The sequence below is a fragment of the Anabrus simplex genome, chromosome 3 (genome assembly GCF_040414725.1).
Source record: "Anabrus simplex isolate iqAnaSimp1 chromosome 3, ASM4041472v1, whole genome shotgun sequence".
NCBI lineage: Eukaryota > Metazoa > Arthropoda > Insecta > Orthoptera > Tettigoniidae > Anabrus > Anabrus simplex.
Window position 1 is genome coordinate 514,644,841 of NC_090267.1, and position 21,571 is coordinate 514,666,411.

A 21,571-nucleotide genomic window follows, 5' to 3' on the forward strand; every position below is an offset into this window, starting at 1 on the left:
TGTCTCAGGATTCAGTTATGCAGGTAAGTTGATGATACGCAAGGTTGAAAATAACGTGAAAGTAAATGCAAGATATCCAGGAATCCACTATGACACCTATCTATCAGATGACATGGCACAACTGTATGTAGCAGACTCAAACTAGGTGCAGGTCCATATGGGCAAGTCAAACCGCTAGAACATCGGGAAATGGAGCAGGAATTAAGAATTCATGTAATTCCATGTCAAGGCATTCCTTCAAAGAGCCCTGATGCATATTTGGACTGTTGAAAAGAAGTTCTCAACACTGCTGTCGGTACACCCTGGATTCTCTATGGAAAACTTGTCAGGGCGGATGGGACAGTGTTCCCCTGCCTTGCTTCAATGGAAATATTGATGTCAGGCAATAATACACAGTGCTGGGAGTCCAACAGAACACGACCAGTCTCGTAAGGTAAGCAACCTTGAAAATCGAGCGGATGTAAACTACAATTTGCTTTATGTCGCACCGACCCAAATAGGTCTTATGACGACGATGGGATAAGAAAGACCTAGGAGTGGGAAGGATGCAGCCGTGGCCTTAAGGTACAACCCCAGCATTTGCCTGGTGTGAAAATGGGAAACCACGGAAAATCACCTTCAGGGCTGCTGACAGTGGTGTTCGAACCCACTATCTCCCGGATGCAAGCTCTCAGCTGTGTGCCCCTAACCGCACAGCCAACTCACCTGGTCGGATATAAACCAAATGGTCTTTTGTATGGAACTCTTATTAATTTTAACCCTCTTAGCGAAAGAGTCGCTGTGAGCGATCCTCAAAACATGTTGCAAGCCGTCCACTTCATGACCGTATCAATGAGTACAATCAACAAATTAATTTAAAAACCACCTAATCGATACTTTTTTTTGGTCGAAACATGTTCTGTGTGTGCTAATGTATTTTTAATTTTGCCCAAGGCAAAAAAATAAAGTATCGATTAGGTGGTTTTTAAATTAATTTGTTGATTGTTGCCTCAAAACATGAATGAAACTTGCCAGCGTCACTCTGAGAGACTCTTCATTTCTTTATTCTTTGATAGGTTTCTTAGACTGAAAATTAGGCCCAATCTTGGCACGACCATTAAACGGAGTTCAAGCTGCCATGTTCTGACAACATTCTTTTGTTTTCTGTCTATCGATAATGTCAAGCTATACTATATTTAAAATTCCTCGACTAATTTACGCGCGACTCATTAAAGCATGGCATCGAACTGTAAGAAGAGAGGTGTAAGAGTCGAGGAAATGAAAGAACAAATGAGTCCAGGAACTGATGTGGAGGCTGGTCACTATTAGTATCAATATCATCATTACCACTTGCTTGGTTATGTACAGTCACATTCTGCGCAGGCAAAATTGGCACTTGATCATTCACCAAGATCGGAATCACTGTCCGCGAAGTCCACGAGGTCACCACTTGACACGCAATCATTAGCTACACGGCTGTTTATTTTCACTGGCATCATTTAATTGTGTTTACTAGTGTGATTACCACTGTTACTGTATTTTTTCAATACCCTAGATTTTAGAATTACGGATTTTTGACACTCCTGCAGATATTTTCCGAACAAACCAAATGCATTTTTTGGCTCTTATATTATGTGTGTGAGCCCTACAGGGTTCATTGTTACTCCATTTGTAAGTGTCTGATCATAGGAATAATAACATTTTCCAACTTTTCCTGAATAAATTTCATAATGATCTGAAATATATCCTGAAGTTAGATGACTCCCTGATTAAGTTTTGCTTTCATATCTTTAAAAACAGTGGAGTTATATTCTTTTTCCTGAAAGCCTACATTTTTCATTAAAACAGCCTGGCACTTTTGGACATCACCTTTACATTTTTGGCTGACACTAAAAGGGATATGTAAGAAATCAATAAATGCACAGTAATTTTGTAGGATATCATATGAAAAGAAATGAGCCTCCGTGGCTCAGGTGGCAGCGCGCCAGCCTCTCACCGTTGGGTTCCGTAGTTCAAATCCCAGTCACTCCATGTGAGATTTGCGCTGGACAAAGTGGAGGCAGGGACACGTTTTTCTCCGGGTGCTCCAGTTTTTCCTGTCATCTTTCATTCCAGCAACACTCTCCAATATCATTTCATTTCATTAACCATTCATTAATCACAGGAGTGCGACAAGCTTCGGCAGCCGGCACAATTCCCATCCTCGCCGCTAGAAGGGGGCTTCATTAATTTCATTCCTGACCCAGTCAAATGACTGGAAACAGGCTATGGATTTTTCATCATGTGGAAAGAAATATTACTTGACAATTAGCATGGAACTTCAACATTTAAAACATCAGTGGATGCAATGGAAGAAAAACTACCCATGATGCTACCAGTCTCATCACTGAGAAGAAACAAAGGAAAGAGCGTGCTTAGGAGACCATAGTTAGACTCTGTTCTTAATGACTGCAGCTTTACACATAAAACATAACTTTCATTGTGGGGACATGGAAATGAGTAGTAAAACTTACACAATCTGAAGTGAAATGGATACAACAAATTTCCTTACCTTGTAAGTGCATCAGTCTGTTGAATGTTGAATGCTATTTCTTGCTGTAGCATTTGTCGCTTCACATTATCTATCTCCAGTCTTGCCTTCCCCAACTCCTTCACAATATCACCCTGCAAGAACAAAAGAGAATAATTATACTTCTTTTTAACTTCCCATCCGTAGAATACAAGAACAATCAAACTACTATCATACCTTTTCTCCCTGGAGGTCTTCGGCTACTTTCCGAGTCTTCTCCAGTTCCTGAGTGAGTGCATTCTTCTCTTCCAGCGCATGCATCCTCTCTTTCAGATGAACTTGTAACCTTTCATTAGATTCTGAAATAATATAATGAAGAAGGTGTTATCATTTTTAAATCCTAACAAAATAAAATTTAAATTTACAATGAAGAAATAGATTCACACACAGTGAAACTTGCACATAGCCTTCACTGATAACTGCTCATAAGGAATAGTTTACTGATTGTAAGACTATAAAAATGATGGCCAGTTGCTATTTCTTAACAGATGCATTATTTTGCCACTGTATATTTCACATGATTATGAGGATATTTAGGGGTTGTATATATAAGTCTCTGGTAAGACCACAATTAGAGTACAATTCCAGTGTATAGGACCGTCGCCAGGCTTCCTTGATAAATAATAAAAATAAATAAAAGCAGCTCAATTTGTTCTGGGTGATTTCCGACAAAAGAGTAGCGTTATGAAAATGTTGCAAACCTTGGGCTGGGAAGGCTTGTGAGAAAGGAGACAAGAAACTCGAATTAGCGGTGTGTTCCGAGCTGTTGGTGGAGAGATGGCGTGAAATGACATTAGTAGACGAATAAAGTTTAATGGTGGTTTTTTAAAAGTAGGAAATGTACAAAGCAAATGGAGAAAGAATAGAGAAAACTCCTGAGGAAGATACTGAGACCAAAAAGAGGACGTGAAAGATAGGAACGAAGATCAGGAGATGAGCTGTACCGAAACATGAGGACGATCTCTGAAGAAATACGACTCAAAAGAGCAAGATTTGCTGGACATGTGATCAGGATGGACATGGAGGGAATGACTTGAAGAGTATGGGAGACAAGAGGTAGGATAGAGGAAAGATGGGAAGTACGTGGGTTGTCAGGACTGACATGGGGATCAAGGTGGAAGGTATAGAGAATTAGACAAATAAATGTAGTACACCAACCAATATGCTGAAGCTCAACGACAGAGAAAGGTACCAAACAGAATAGAGAAGCACCAATGGGGGAAACAAGAGAAGAGGATACTGAAAATACCAGCTGAAGAACAGGAGAGAAGGGACAAAGTTCTGAGAGGAGAAAAAAAAAAAGCATGACAAAGCTGTCTGCGGTCTTACAGAAGAAAAAGGAGAAGTAGGAAAGATCACAATATGAAGATAAAGTTGGAATTCGAGAGGACAAACTAGGGCAAACCTTTATTTATAAGAAGAGGAGATAGGGATTGTAATGAAGATGTTCAATAAATGTCCTGATTCTTTGAAATTATTTAAGAAAAGACTAGTTAAAGAACTGATAAGGAATCTGCCACCTGGGTGACGGATATAAATGCAGATCAATGGTGATTGATTGATTGATTGATTGATTGATTGATTGATTGATTGATTGATTGATTGATTGATTGATTGAATGAGTGACTGATTAATTGAAAAGTCTCTGTATCAATTATGGCTGTGACAGGATGTATGTTATGACACTGACAGCACAACCAGTGCATCTGGATGTTGTGAAAGGCACTACTCATAGGGCTAATAGCCCACTGACCCTGCAAGGAAAGCAAATGAAAACTACCTCACTCCTTCAGCTCATTACAGTGCCACCATTGATTTTAGTGGTTTCCCTGTAACCTTTGGTTGTGCTATCTGAGGATCCAAATGCCCTCTGGGCTGAAGACTTGCCCTGCACTGAGTCTCAGCTAGTCAATTACAGAATAATGTCCCGCAGTTGGGCAGAATGAGGATTTAGCAGGACTGAAAAGATTTCACCCATTCAACAGCTTCTTGAAGTCGCTAGGGTCTAAGTGAACATATGGTAAAAGAATTACAACTGAAGAATAAACAAGTTTCTTTTTCACATAGCCAACGGCCGTAGCCGTGTTGAAACACCGGGTCCCGTGAGATCTCCAAAGTTAAGCAACATTGGGCATGGTCAGGAATTGAGTGGGTTGCCACGCGCTGTTGGTGGGGGGTAAGGGAATGGAGGAGCGGAAAGGAACTGGCCACCCTACCGCGCGTAAACTCCGGCTCAGGGACACCTCTGCGGAGGTTTGGACCTGCCTTCGGGCAGAATAACCCTTACCTACCTTTTTCACATAGTTTATAATTTTATTTATTCAAAATTAGTTTTGTCAAACTGAATAATCTAACAGTTATAAATTAACTGAGTCACAACAGATATTTAAAAGTATTTCTACTTCTCGTCTATACTTATGATGATGCTTGTTGTTTTAAGGGGCCTAACATCGAAGGTCATCAGCCCCGTCTATACTTAGAGATGATATGTATGTGTTAAAAATAATAGTTATTACTGAGAGGTACTGGCACTGCTGGTGGCTTCAAGTAGCCTATGCAGTGGCCTCCACGGTATGCACTAGCCTTGCGTCTTGGGTGGTGTGCCAAGTCCCAACTGACGAGCCTAACTTAGCACACGAGGGCGAAACGCAGGCAACCAAGAATGAGTTAGCTGGAAAATTTATAATGTCCAATAACGGACCATTATATTGGTATTAAGAAAAGTATAGGAGTGTGTGTGACAGGTATACAAGTGTTACGTGCCAGACCTCCTTTCGTATTTCCTGAAAGGAACTAGTGAGTCAGCTGACAGCTCCCAGCTGGAGGGCTTAAGGAGAGCCTTGCCATTCCATTGTTGTCTTTGTCTGATTTCCCTGTGCACCTTCTGGAAGGTGTAACCAGAACGTTCTCATTCCAACCGCACAATGACTTCATCACCAGAAATATAAAACAGGCTTGCCACAAACAATCAATCACTGTAGTGCTCATTAGCACTGTTGAGTTGTTGCTGGTTTGTGACCGCCATTTGGGTAGTTCGTGTGAGATACCAAACTCTACTGAAGTCGAGCCAAGGAACAGTCCTCAAGCGTCGTGACTGTCATTAGATTGCGTGTTTGAACCTGTCTGTATGCAGTTGTAATAATTAATGTTATTGGTTTTTACGTCCCACTAACTACTTTTACAGTTTTTCGAGGCACCAAGGTGCCGGAATTTAGACCTGCAGGAGTTCTTTTACATATCATTCAATCTACCGATAAGAGGCTGACGTATTTAAGCAGCTTCAAATACCACCTGACTGAGCCAGGATCAAACCTGCCAAGTTGGGGTCGGAAGTCCAGTGCTTCAATCATCTGAGCCACTCATTTGTGTAAAAGGATTGGGTATGCGAAGTGAAAGTCAGGCCTGTCAATCAGGATTCTTGCCCGCCTCAGGTAATTCTGGTGAGCTGGACTATCTTTTGTGTGGAGGACAGAGACTTTGTAAATAGCCACTAATTAGGGAACTATTGTCACTCATCCCCAAATATAATTGCATGTGTTATGGGATGTCATCCTGAATTAAATTAGATCGATAAACACACAGTGTTTTATTCGTAACAGTCTGTTTCACTTACAAAAAACAAAAAACATTTCGGACATCCTGATAACATGCAGTTCGTAACAAACTGTGTTTATCTTATGGAGTCCATAAAACTCACCCAATTCCTCATCCATAGCTCTTCACTGGGTTAATTTCTAATCTGGGAAATCAGAGAATTTATTTGCACATCATGCATTCCAATTCACTCTTCTCGCAATCATACATATAACTGATGTTAATTAGAAGAGAAGGTGTCCACCTTTTCAACAATATCAATATTTCCAAAAAAAAAAAAAAATTACAAAATCATTCTCATTTACAGTACGTTTCGTCCCTATGCGAGGGACATCCTCAGCTGTTGAAGATCAGTTAACAAGAAATCTAAAGTTTAAAGACATACAGTAAAATTGGCCAAAAAATAAAATAAGCATGCACGTAATGGTAAAACACTAAAGAACTCTGTTAGTCAATTGGTCAGATCAAATTTATGGAATATTTGGTTTAAAAATAGTTGAAATCAATCACTAAAACAGGCCCATGTAGAGTGAAGTTGAAGAAGCACATAAAAAAATTATGCAAATGTTATTAAAACAAGTGTGCTTTGAATAAATAAATCTAGATGAGGTGACATACAAGTAAAATAATTCCTTTAACAATCAGGTAAAGCATAATTTTTAAAAGTTACTGGAAAACAGGAACTTCTCTGTAATTCAAGACAGACGTTAGGCTCGCAAAGTGTTGAAGTAATGATGTATAAAAATGACATAAAATATTTGAAGATCAAATGAAGTCAAATGAATACTTATAGGAGGAGTTCCCTGCTGTATGGGTGTTTGTTGGTTTGGCTGAGAGAATGTTCAGTTCAGCTCATGGAATTTGAAGGTTGATTAGAAACTCATACAAGTTAAATACTAAACCACATGATTATTATAAACACATTAAATGTAAAGGATGAAGAGATAAATCAAGTCAGCAAAACTCTTACCTGAGAGCAATTTGTCCACTGTACTGGATAACCGCTGATTATGCTCTTCATTCATCTTTAACCTCTGATTGAGCCGCACCAGTTCTGCATTTTTCTCTTCAAGCTGTGCCTCTAACCTCTGAATACGGTCCTCGGCTGACCCGTGTCGTTCTTGGGCCTGTGAACCAACCGTGCCAGACCACATTACAGTGTTCACACAAGAGCACTTCCAACTAAGTTTGATTGACAGAGGTGGCTTTAAGGTTTAAAAGGCTAAATTTTGATGGGGACAAGGAAACTGAAGTCTAGAAAGTACAAAGGACTCGTCCAGTAAATAGTCATCCATTTCTGCGAAAAGCTTTTGGTGAATGATGTCAATGATTATACACGCTGGCTATAGAATTAAAACTGTTGAAATTAATAAAAATGTCAATTTATTTATTTGACTTTAGCAGTAGCAAAATTAATAAAAAATGTCACTAACTTATCAAATATATTTGTGAAAGGAGATTACACATTTTATATTACAATTCATAATGTGCAAGTACAAATGTAACAATGTGATTCTTGTGTCTGAAACAACTAGAATATACAGTTACAATTACACCCAATCACATTACACACATTTCGACATCAAGTGCATTTTGTGTGCCTTGAAGGAGTTCATCTTCTGTACAGCGGACATTGAAATATGTGCTTTGAAGTATGGTCTTCCCTGCATTCACACTTGATCTTGTTAGGATCGATGTAACCCCATCTCGGTAAGGTCACCACCTGATCTCAACCTATTTAAGGATTTCCACATTGTCCAGGTCTCTTTGTAGCCAGGTGGTACACACATCTGTCCAGTAATGTTGTTTCAGAGCTGTAACTTGCATATTTTGGCTGATCCGATTAGTTCTTGAAATTTTTGTAGAAAACTGTTCCTGGACTTCGGTCTATGAGCTGAAGATATATGACCATGTAGTGGATGAGACCTTTCTTGTTCAACTCGTGTTCTCTCCTTGTTAGCAGCCACTTCCCTTTGAACGTGTGTGGTGGTGCAATTCCTGAAAGCTGACAGAACTTGTCAACAGCCTGTCATCAGCCGACAGGTCTCATTAAAGGCCACATACACCTGATTGGCATGAGATGACAAGTACCAAACGGGACTTGCACATTCTGCAACGGAGTGCTTAATGTGCGGATAGTTTATGGTCGACCACCCCACTTCGACCCAGCCAGTTTGTGTGACAGATTATTCCAGGTGGAGACTTTCTATTTACAGTTCATACAGTGTTTCTTGAAAGTGAGAGATCTGTTAAGCTTTACTCCCAGATACTTTGGAGTCTCACAGAACTTTAGCTTGAAACCTGACTACATGACTTTCAGATTTTGATATGCTACTTTGTTTTTCAGATGAAAGGCACAAACTGGATGAACCACATCCAAAACAAACAATCAAACCTCATGGCACTACAGCTCATGAAGGGACTTGGCCTACCAAGCGACCGCTGCTCAGCCTCAAGGCCTGCAGATTATAGGGTGTTGTGTGGTCAGCATGACAAATCCTCTCAGCCATTATTTTTGGCTTTACAGACTGGGGCCACTATCTCACCGTCAGATAGCTCCTCAATTCTAAACACATAGGCTGAGTAGTCCACGAACCAGCCCTCAGGTCCAGGTAAAAATCCCTGACCTGGCCGGGAATCAAACCCGGGGCCTCCGGGTAAGAGGCAGGCACGCTACCCCTACACCACGGATGAACCACATCAGGACTTTGAAATGTCAATGTATAGTAGAATGTTCAAAATCCCATGGGTGGACTATGTCACCAACAAAGTGACTTTCCGTTGGTCCCATCTTCAGAAATAAATAAGATATTTTGATACAACTGATCATCTATTTATTTATTTATCTATTTATTTAGCATTTAGCATATGGCCTTTTGGATACATTCTGAGAAACATGATTATTATAAACAAACATCTAGTTCTTGAATGTATCTGATTGAATTCAGGGTTGCCATTAGCAATTCCTCACACTCTCCTCTGTAAGCTTTATTTCTGCAGTCTTTCCTAATATGTTGAACGATCAGTCGTCGTGCACCGCAGTCACATGCGGGTCAGGATTGAACTCTCCAATTGAAGAGCGAGTCTCCACATCTCCCATGCCCTGTTCTCAACCGTTTGAGTACTGCGACTTGGTTTAAACCCAGGGACCGTGTCAGAGATGCAAGGTAACAGCTGACATGTTTCTGGAGCATTTTGAAGCCATTGTCCAAGTGTGAGAGGAGGATGTCAGGAATATCAGACTGCACTGTATTCACTAATCAATGCTTTATTTCTTTGAGGATTTGGGGCCGGTATGTGACTTAAGACAGGCAGCCAGATGGTGAGTGTAGACAATCGATCAGAGAAGACGAGATAGAAGGGAAGATTATCCTGGACATGGAATCTCTGATAGGGTTTTGACATCCACAAAACAGCAAACTTGATTTGTGAAGCGACTCCATGATGGTGACCACCCTTGTGTGTGGAGAAAGATCAAGTTTAAATTAGACTATGCAATGTAACGTAATAAATAGGAGCTGTATATTTTGGTAATAGCAATAAGCACAAGTGTTTTTCATATCTTCTTTCTTGCCTATATATGACCTTGTAGCAAAATGAACTCTTGAAATATCATGAAATCTGAATTATTGCATGAATTGTACAAATAATCACAAAATATACCCCACTCGGTACGAAAAATGCAAAACAGTACTGGAAAAGCTCTCCGATAAACGTTGAAATGCTTCTGAGAACTTGACTATTGTAGTTTCCTTCTCAGCTGCTTGATAGGCAGTATATACTCTGCACAAATGCACACAAAGCGATGAGCACTATGTATCTGAAGTACGTGTATTCAGTTCCGCGGTCTCTAAGGTAACATATGAATAATAAGGTAAACAATAAAAATCGGCATCTGTTATCGATTACAGCAAATGGCGTTGTGGTCGTAGCAAGATCGGTTGTAGATACAGCAGTGCACATTATGCTCTTAGGCAGTGAGAGTTTGCTACTGGCAAACGTCCAGCATTTAAGTATAAAAATGTCAAAAACTAAAGTCACAACATTCTTCGAGGGCTGAGGAATACAACAGTGAGAAGTTATATGTATTTGATGCTGCAAGAAAGATTCCAATGTGTAAGTAATTTCAGTGTAGAGTATTAATATTAAGCGATCGTTTACTTAGCCTTTGCTTCTAATGAGTTGACAACTGCTATAGACCACTTTATTTACGTATTTGTTATGATAACGTGTTCTCTTTCATTTCTAATTTTCTTTATGGAACATCAGTCGACGTGTATTCCTAATCAACTCCAACATCTCCTTCGAATGTCGACGAGAGAGCTCACTAGTGGACATAGCGAGGAAATTATACAGAAGATGATCGATTGCATCCAATATAATCTCTGGGTGCATAAATGTCAGTAACAGAAAAAATCGTGTATGCTTAATCGCTCGCAATAACGCATGCGTCAGTGATAGGGTTCTCGCTGTAACCGAAGGATAATACACAGTTTAATACAGGAATTTTGAAGGGACAGACAAAAACTATCATTATAACAGACTTCTACTGTAAACAGATGTTCTGTTTGTTCATTCTATCCATTAGGGAACAAGTTAGTGTCGTCTGTTAAAAAAAAAAAAAAAAAAACATAGGTTCAGAAATTCAGAACAGTAACTACTGATACTCCTTTACCACCACAACCTATTTTTATGCGCTGGGGATCATGGCTTGAGTCTGCGCTCTATTATACTCAAAATTTACCGAAACTTAGAAAAGCTCTAAAAGCTTTAGATCCTAGACTCGGCAAACATTGTCAAGCAAAGTATTGGAAAGTAACCAAACAGCTCATTTTCATTGTATTCTTAAAGCTATTACATCATTGGAAGCAAGTGGGATTCCCTTTACACTAGTCATTTTCAAATTATGACAAAACCATGTCCACTTTAGTAACATTTCCAGGGGTTGTAACAGAAAGTAACAAACATTCTCTCCAAAAATTCTGGGTATAATGTACTGCTTCATATTGTAGATGTTCTAGAAGGCAAAGCACCCACAATCATTAACTACAGAACAGTTAGCATCATTTGTGAATGCCTCTGTCACTTCGTGTGATATCCAACAGGGTTTTTCCGTGATACAAAGCTTTGCTGAGGGACAATAGATGAAGACTGACCATGGAAAGCATCCGTCACTTCCTAGTATAATAGTGAAGAATTCACCAATCCATGGAATAACGACGTAAGTTACAGATGATAATTTTATTTAATGGAAATAAGCTCAAACTGATTTAAGCATATTTAGATATTTTCTAGGGCATAAGTGCATACATATTTATACAGTTTTTAGGGCATGAACTTCCGATCCCTACTTATAAGTTTTAAGTACTGGGTGGGGCAGAAAAACCCAACACCTCGAAGGAATTGATGGCTTTAGGCAGAGGAGCTCCTCAGTTGGGGATATGACACTGAAAATCACCAGACAGCGCCTGTGCTCATTGTTAGGGGCAGCTGTTCCCACATTACGGGTGGCCTCAAGAAATCCTTGTAGTAGGAATAAAATGTTCTTGATGAGCAACACATTAGCTGAATTTATTGTGGTTTCATTTGTTTTAGTCAGTACTGACTTTAATCTATTCACCACTGAAAAACACTGTCATAGATCTAAATCAGCCTGGTCAATACTATTAAAAGTTTTTTTACTTTTTATTTATTTCAATCACTAAATGCCATACATGTTTAGAGAACTTGACACATTCTCTTCTTCAGCGGCCCAAAAAAATACCAAACACTTCTTGGACTTAACCTGTCATCACCTCATATTTAACTACAATCAAGCTGTTATTATAAGACACGTTCTCTGTATAACATATTAAAACTTTTGTACTAAACAATTCAAAATTAAAATATTAGGTGTATCAATCAAATAAACTCCAAACTTAGAATCTCCTACATAAAATTCTATTGTCCAGTAACATAAACATTTAAAACTACAGATAAATCAAATTATCATGAAATAAATGTATCTTTCACTTAAAATACTAATAAAATCCTTCAAGTCAAAGTTTTTGTCTGCAATAAATTGTTGCTGCTCCTTCCACTGAACAACACCTTCTCACGAACAATCTCTTATTGGTACGTTACCCTTTGTCTTCACTACACTATAAAATAAAAATAAAAGACAGTCTTATAATCCAAAATCCAACTACATACTCAAATTTACTCTGGAAATTTATAAAAAATACTTACTGAATAGAGTGTGTATATATAAGAAAATAGGGCTGACCTTGAACTCTGATCGATTTTTTGAGGAAATATGCCAGCCAGGTCAAAACGTATTCTTCGTCCTTCGAAACCAGAAACCATAAATATTGTCTTCATTGGTGTAGACCATAATAGACATGTTGGTCGTGTAAAAGATGACCTCTGCACAGGCGATCTGAGCGTAATTGAGAATGGGGCCCAACATGAGATGAATTCTAATGCTGAAGACGATTCAAACACTCAGCCAATTAATCAATGGACCCATCCAGGAATTGAACCCACGTCCCCTTGGACCAAAGACCAGTATGCCATGGAAGCCGTCATCACTGATGGATGTGCTCTAAATTCAAAACAATATATTGAGGAGGTCCATGCTTCACATGTCATTGAAAACTTAAGAATGATGCACAACAAGACCTGCCCGTTGCGTGTTGGATGATGCCAGCACACAGACTAGACCCAATCCCTCTGAGCACCAATGGTATTTGCTTTGGCAAAATGTCCGACTTGAAATTTTGACACCCTGAATGAGAGTGGACGCATATCCCCAGGAAATGTGTGCGACATGCCACACCACATGGAGTCCGCCATGATCGTCAGGTGTGGAAACACGCATTACTAGTGTGAGGAAAGTGGTCAGTGACAGCAAAAGAACATTCAGTTGCAAGGTAAAACAGTGTTCCTTTTATTCTATTCATTGAAATTCAGTGAAAGTTTGCAACTTTTTGAAAAACATTGTAAGATGGTAATTCTAAATTCCCATGGAGGGAATTAGATATTTTTCCACCAATAGAGCATATCAAAAATCAGATCAAAAATTAGATGTATGGCTTTTCAGGCGTTTGCTCTATTAACCAGCGTTTCGTCTTAGGTCTGACACTAGACTCGTCAGAGTGGGATGTGTCAGACCCTACCCACTTATGCTGGGGTGTAAACATCTAAACATTGTAAGATATTGTAAAAGAAACTTAACACTGGCCTTTGATGAGAAGAGTAATGTGCACAGGGCACAATCAATACAACGTATTGAAGCCAACGTTTTAAAAGTTTTTTGAAATGATCTACTTTTTTTGCCAGTCGTGCATATCACATGCTATGGTTTCCCTAGTGAACAATCCCACCCCACAATCTGTCCTTCCTCATTTTAACACCGGTTCTCCTTTCATCACGACCTACAATTCACGTGAGTTTTCTTTTTCTCAACCAGCGTTTCTCTTTTTAGATCTGTGGTGATAAGCCTGGCACTCGGTTTCTACACTTTTTAAAAGAGATCCTCCTACAGCTCGCAATATGTAACAGTATCAGCCTTCAACTAAGAAGGAACTTGATTTTTGCAAGATCAACACATCAACACTTGCAAAATTCAAAACATCATCAGTGTGCTTTTAGTCTCCAAACTTTCCAACTGCATGTTTCAGAAACTAATTCTGCACCCAATTTGACATATTTTAATTTAATTCACATGATTAGCATAATGAAAACAGCTAATGCCCTTCAACTGGCATTTCAACAGGTTCATTAGCAGAATCACCCAGTGTTGTTCTTTTTAAGTACTTCAATGTATCCTTTAATGTATCTTTGTTTTTTTAATTATGGCTGACGATGTCCAAAAATGGATGAAACATGTCCCATGTTGTTATGAATAAGGATAAAATATTGTAAAGATGGAACTTTTACTAAAACGTTTCACAACGCTTGTTTAAGTGACAATACGGGCTTGTTTCTTGCAATAAGGACACCTTGCAAGTATCTTTTGTTCTTCACTTATTTTTCATACAGTCGAACCTCTCTTCTGTGCATACCACCGATTCTGCGCAAAAATGTCCGTTAAGAGAGGTGCCTACTGAAACAAGGTTGTAAAAATGAATCAAACATTTGAACAGCAAAGAACATCCACTTTATATGCATCTTTAATTTGATTCTTCTAATGAAATGTCTCGAGATCTGTTACGTTCACTGGGCAACTGAAATGCTACAATATTCCTAGCTCAGAAATTAGTGCATGTACCTTGTCAAGTTCTGAACTACATTAACTCTACCTTATCACTGACAATCCCAGTTATGAACAGAATGATGCAGGCTGGGTTGGAAAATCCCTTGGCTGACACCAAGTACAAATAGCTTGCATTCAGAGATTAACACGCAAAGACTGTTGCAGGTCCCCTTCGAACCGATGGAACGTTCTAACGCATTGCCTTATTATCTTTTTTACTGATGGCTACAACATCCACTCTTGTTGCTGAATCATCGGTAGAGATGCAGTGAACTTCTTCGTGCACCTCCCATTCATGAGCAATTGATGTCCTCACTCCATGGTGACGATTTTTATGCAGTAGTTCAGTGCTCCTGCAGAACCCAGCACATGTCCAAGCGTTTCGATTTCATTGCAACTGTTTTAGCGCTAATGGGTTGAGTTGAAAGATCTGCTGGGAACCGATCTTGCTGCGGTCAGGTTGCACATAATTTTCATCGCATTTAGAAAATAAAGGTGACTTGCGAGATATCCAGGAGTCTACTTTTGGGTAGTCAGCAAACAAAAACACTCCTCTCCCCTTATGAGTCAATTGAAACCACAACTGAATGTTGATTTACATAGGACAATGTAATTCTATATCAGACTGTAAGAGTTTTACCATCAAATTTATATGATGAAGTTAATTAAGAGCCTGTTTCATAAAGCTACAAGTCTACAAGCGGATATTCCTTCACTTGTAGGAAATTTTTGCTTCATAAACAAAATTTCTACAATTGTAATGTTGGTACATTCCACTATAAGTCTTACAAGTCAGATGATTTCTGTGAGATAGCCAAGTGGAGTCAAACATGAAATTCTAAACAGCAACATATTGCAAACAAAATTTTAATCCTCCATAAAATCAGGGATGCGAAGGAAATTTTGCTTTGAGCTTTCTCTGCTTCACTCACGAAAGAAGATAAAGTTAGATAGTGGAGGAATATTCATAACATCGCCTTATATCTGGTTCTTATCCCATACACTAAACATTTTACGTACACTTATTTTCATAAAAACCAGAACACCTTGAAAGACTAGAGATAGGAAGTTCATATTCACAGGACATGTGCATTAGTATGCCCTGAAGAATTGATTAGCATTTGAACCATGTCAGCCCTCAGGTTCAAGGTCCAATTGATTAGCATTTGAACCATGTCAGCCCTCAGGTTCAAGGTCCACATCGATATCTCTGTGCACCACTACCAACTGGTAAAATGTGCCTGCGGCTCTCATTGTCGTTATAAACCAAAGGTAATAAATCAGTGTGACTTGAGCAGACGTGCAGAATGTCTTACAAACACATGCAAGAACCGCACCGTCAAATTAGCGAGTTTGAAAGAGGGCGCATTATTGGCATGAGAGAACGTGAAATTGCTGCTCGTGTGGGACGAAGTTCATCGGCAGTGCAACAGGTATGTACAGAATGGTTCACAGAAGGCCGTAGAACACGATGAGATGGGTCTGAGATTAATGGTTTGTAATGAGATGGGTCTGGTCGCAACCACCCACACCACCACCTGAGAAGACTGACACCTTATCCGAATGGCATTGCAGGAGAGATCTGCATCCCCCTCGGCTCTGACGCAACAGTGGAACGGTGCAACACATCGTACACTATCAGAAGTGACAATCCGTCGCCGTTTATTACGGTCTGGGTTACCGACTTGTCGTCCACTTCTCCACCTATCTTTGAATAATGTGCACATACATGCTAGACTGCAATGGTGTTTGGAACGACGTCACTGGGGACAGGAATGGCAGCAAATAGTCTTTTTGGACAAATCCAGGTTCTATTTGATTGAAAATGTTGACCGCATTTTGGTTGGCTGCAGACAGGGGGAGAGGTATCACACTGACTGCATTCGCACAAGAGATACAGCACCAACTCAAGGCCTTATGGTGTGGTGTGCTATTGGGTACAACCACAAATCACAGTTGGTGCATGTCCAGGGCACAGTGACCAGTTTGAACTACGTGAATGACATCCAGCTACCCGTAGCCATACCCTTTCTGCATTACACCCCAGGCAGCATATTTCAGCAGGACAATGCGTGACCACATGTTGCTGTACAAACATGTGCCTTCTTGTTGTCACAGGATGTCAGACTGTTGCCCTGGCCCACCCGATCACTTCCAGGCCAGATATCACTTGCGTAGTAAAAATTAACATTTGGTCTACACACTACCATGCAATTTATAGAATGGTTCCCATGTCTATCAATAAAGTCGTTCTCATGTCCTACGGCAGGAGCATCAATGTTTATTAGTGTTCCATCAATACATGCACATACTTGAGGCATACGAGCAATAGCGTGGAACTCTCGAACTATATGGCCAACTTCCTCTGGTCAGTGAACAACTGTGGGAAACTTGATAATATTCACTGCATTCACAACTGCTCTGCACACACTACATTTTGATACATCATGCACATCACCTACTGCACGATATTGCCCTCCATACAAGTATCTTTATGAAACACAACATGAATTTTGACTTGTTGACAAGTCTTGTATATAAATTCACTTGTACCTACAAGTGCTTTTATGAAACAAGAATTAATTTATTCCAACAACTTGTATGAAAAATTACTTGTAACTTGTAGACTTGTAGCTTTATGAAACACACAGCACCACTAACCGATTTAGAATGGTTGTAGTTGTATTCAGATCTCTCTATAATTTTAGTGCTTGAGTGATGATACGGTTATGAACATAAAATGAGGTAATCCAAGAAAAAACAAACTAATCAAAATACTGACAACCTAACCTGAAACAAACGGTGACTCTATGTAGGAGTAGATGCAACGATGGTAATGGCTGTATTTGTAACTGGTTTGAGTTCCACCAGATGGTGACACTTTCACATGTAATCATCGTTTCTCTTTTAAATCCAGTACGCAGAATAATGTATCATCAATGCTAAAAATTAATCAACAAGATGGCTGCAGCCTTTGACACATACTAGACTCTATAGTTTTTACAAAATACAGTATCACAGAAAATCAACACGGCACAAAAGACAACAACATCGTTCATTTAAAACATATTCTTATGCTACAAGGTAGACTACCGTACCTTTGAAAACCCATAGTCAGTGAGATTGCATTTGTTGTTTCATGCTGTGTGAACTCGTGAGGTCGAAATCATTCATGGTGTCCAACTGCATTAGATGATACCTTCATTATCAGATATTTTGATATATGTACACAGATAGATAACTTGATGGAAGTAGTCTAAAGCTAGTTAGATGAAGGAGACCACCTCTCCTTAATCTTTCCAACATAAACAAATCATTCATTTCATCTATGAATCATAACTGGTTGTAAAGAATAATTTTCCAGCATCGTAGCATCACACTTAAAGTTAAAGATGACATACCTAAGGTGACTGACTAAAGATACTGTACACCACAAAATGTTCAGTACTTTTCTAGACTTCAGTAAATTTACAGTTCAAAACTTTAAAAAGACAATAATTTTCTGTTTTTTTATATGCTTTGGTACTTTTTACTACATAGAAGAGAGAAGATGGATTAAAACACTGAAATGCACAAAAAACATCAGCAGGCAAATTTAATTTATATATATTAAAAGGAACAAATTCAGACCAATAACAATGATATTTCATTGGGGCAGAAATTTAGAGTGGATGCATACCTAGCTACTCATGCTATGAGAGAGGTTAATACAGAACATTTTATTTAGAGGTACATAATGCAGAGGACTTTTTTTTTTTAAAGGATTTTAGTAGCATACTCTAAAATAAGAAAACAATTATAGAAACACAGTAAAATCTGACTAAATTAAGCTGGTCTTATTATGTTACCCTTAGGTTTTACTACAGAGAGCCAAATAACAAGAGAGTACATTCAATGAGAAATAAAAAATAACTTACATGAACACAAGTGAAGAATGAGTGAATAAAATAAGAAACAGCCTCAAATATCTATTGGATCAGTTATAGAGATGTTAGCGCTCTTGTTTTATACGGCTAAAGACTTCATTGGACACGAGTGCTATGTCCGTAAGCATGTTTTCCTCTGATGTGTGTTTCCACACTCAAGTGATATCAAGGCTTGCAGCATTTGACATGAGCTGAAGTATAAATCCATGGATATTTCAGAGATGACCGACACTGGGATAAGGAAAAGCCCTAAAACCACTTGTTTCCAAAATATAAAGGGCTACTGGCCACAAAATCTCAAACCTTACAAAAAAAAAGGAGCTACAGTTCACAAACATATAGGGTTCTACAATTGATTCTTTTCTGCAAACCTCAGAACCATACCCTGATATTGTAAAGTGGCTAGACATGATATCAATCATTCTGAATACCTAGTATCAGTCATTACCAATACAGGAGACTGTAAACCTGAAATCCACAGACGGCAATACAATGACAAGGACATGGAGCAGCAGGAAATGTACAATATTAGTAACAATGTTAGTTAACGTAAATAAATAAATGATTACTGGATTAAAGCCACTATGTTTATTTAATGAAGCCGAGCTTTCAGCCAAATTGCATTGGCCTTCACCAGGGCAAGTTAAATTTTGCTTCCGACAGTGAGCAAAGAAATTCAAAGAAACGTGGAAGTCATGGCTGTACCATCCACGGCCTACCCCACTAATAGGTCTCAAGGATCTTCGTGCTGTAATTCACCGCCCTCTGTCAACGGTTTCGTGAGCACGTCCTGCTGTTCCATGATGGTGTTATGCATGTATTTCTGCAGTACAGGTCTCCATGTATTTGATAACTTGAAGCCGTCTTCCCTGTTGATGTTATTTGGGCGCAGCTCTATCTCTATGGCTTCTCTTACCAGTCGAGCATAGAAGTCTTTTACAGGCGCGATGACCTTTGCCTGGACAAAGAGGATTTCATGGTCTGTACTGTAGAAATGTTCTGCTATGGCAGACTGGCTTATGGCATTCTCCATGGAGGATGAAAGAGCGACATTCTTTACCGACCTGATGTGTTCTTTCACTCTAGTACCGACAAGCCTTTTCGTCATACCAATATCTGACCAACCATAACCACATGGAACTTCATACACACCCGGTGTTTCAAGATGTGGTTTTTCTTTGAATGGTTGAAACAGGGATTTGAGCTTCCGGTCTGTGGTGAAAACTGGAATTATATTGTGCTTCCTATAGAACGGGCCCTATTCTGTCAGTTATACCTGCCATGAAAGGAAGGAATACTTTCTTCTTTTTACTGTAGTCCTGGTTGGTGCTATCCCTGTTAGGCCCCTTGATCTTCACAGCTCATGCTATGTCTCCTGACGTATAGCCGTTTTTCTTCATGGATGTTGTCAGTTCTCTTAATGCACTTGAGTGGTTATCAGCGTCTGCAACGTTATTCACCCTAAAAATAACGTTCGAACGAGAGTTGTTCTTTGGCACGGATGGTGATGTGAGGACTTATGAAGGTATCTTTCAGAATGTGTAGGTTTCCTGTACATTGCATGGCCTAGTGTACCATCATTCTTCTTGTATACTAGCACATCAAGGAAAGGTAATTTACCTTCATTTTCTACTTCCATCGTGAATTTGATCTTACTGTTAATGGAATTTAGGTTACAACTTTTATTATAATTTGGATCCACCTTATTCAATACATAAAAACTATTGTTTAGATGAAATTACGTTTACGTTATAAGATGTAATTTTATATTTTGCCTCTTCAGTTAAGCAATAGTTTATTAGATTCCTATTATTTCAGGTCCGCATTGAACTGGGAACGTTGTACTTGCTAACATCTTAAAGGACCGATTGCTCGTTTCCACCTCACTAGGATTGCTCCATTAAAGCGACTCTGAAGATTTTATTGAATTATTTTAATACGATTCTATGTCACGTTTTAAGAAGTGTGTTAAATTAAGCTAATGTTTCTTCAAGACTATTTTATTTTTAAGTTGTTGTTCTTTTAAATCCACATTATTTTATTAGTGAGCAAAACCGTTTACATATGTTTTCATCAATCTAAGTTTTAAGACTCGCAAGTCTCGGACTTTGAAACAGTATAATTGTAACACAGTTTTAGGTTGTTAATATGGTTTTAAACTGTGTTCAATTTGACGTAGATAAACTTATGTGATTGCCAATTTTCCCAAGAACCTATATCAGCTGATGATGATGCAAAAAGGGTGTTGAAACTAGTTCTGATTGAAATATATGTTGTAATTTCATTTAAACAACAGTTTTTATGTATTGAATAAGGTGGATCCAAATTATAATAAAAGTTGTAATCTTGGTTCAATACGGACAAACCATGAAATTTATTCATTTAACTGGAATTTAGGGGTTCCAAAAATTCATTTAAAGTTTCCGTTCCATGTGTCGGAAGGAGAATTTAACTTGCCCTGATGAAGGCCAATGTAATTTGGCTGAAAGCTCAGCTTTAATCCAGTAATCATTTATTCATTTATGTTAATACTATGAGCCACGAAAAGCTACGTTCATTACTTAGTAATGTTAGTTGTTCATTTCTTCAGTTGCCAGAAGTCTTTAAGAAAAGCCAGGATGTCCTGTAGAAGTTCTTTAATATTCATTTTCACTTTTAAAGATCCTCAAATACTACCAACCTCAGCCAGGATCAATCCTATTCTCTCGGAAATAGAAAGACAATGAATAACTGCCTGTGCACTGAGGGTGGCTTGAGAACTGTAGTTTGTGATTTTTGATACAGAAGACAGAGACCTCAGTAAACAATTATTATTTCATGTATGACTACAAATGAATAGACAGTCATGGAAAATTCATAGCAAGTTATATCATGAGAGAGGCCTTTGATGACTGGAATGGAGGAATATCAGTTGGTGAGAAATAAAAAGAAACAACTTTTGCTATCCAGATAACTGCCAAAGATTGGATAGAACTGAGGACTATTATGGTGAGATTAGATACCCAAAGTAAAATATACAGCTTGAAAATAAATTACTCCAAAACCAAAATCATGATCATGTACCATACCCGTGGCTAGACTGTTGTAGTATCAGTCATTACCAATACAGGATACTGTAAACCTGAAATCCACAGACAGCAATACAATTGCAAAAACATGCACAATCCAGATATTTCATCTATAGTAGACATCTTCGGTGATATGGATGCCATGGTCAAAGTTTTGTTTCAGTCACAGTGGCTGAAGAAAAATGTCTGAAAGTATCAT

At 38.8% G+C, this 21,571-nt stretch overlaps 1 protein-coding gene across 1 annotated transcript in view; it reads right to left on the reverse strand.

The window, feature by feature from the left end:
* Liprin-alpha (PTPRF interacting protein alpha) overlaps window positions 1-21,571 on the reverse strand; it is a 256,453-nt gene that overhangs the window by 127,874 nt on the left and 107,008 nt on the right. Inside the window, exons 10-12 of the mRNA XM_068226883.1 lie at window positions 7,113-7,269; window positions 2,726-2,847; window positions 2,531-2,643 (exon numbers count right to left, since the gene is read on the reverse strand). Of these exons, the coding sequence (XP_068082984.1) occupies window positions 2,531-2,643; window positions 2,726-2,847; window positions 7,113-7,269 (392 nt within the window). The remainder of the gene's footprint in view (window positions 1-2,530; window positions 2,644-2,725; window positions 2,848-7,112; window positions 7,270-21,571) is intronic.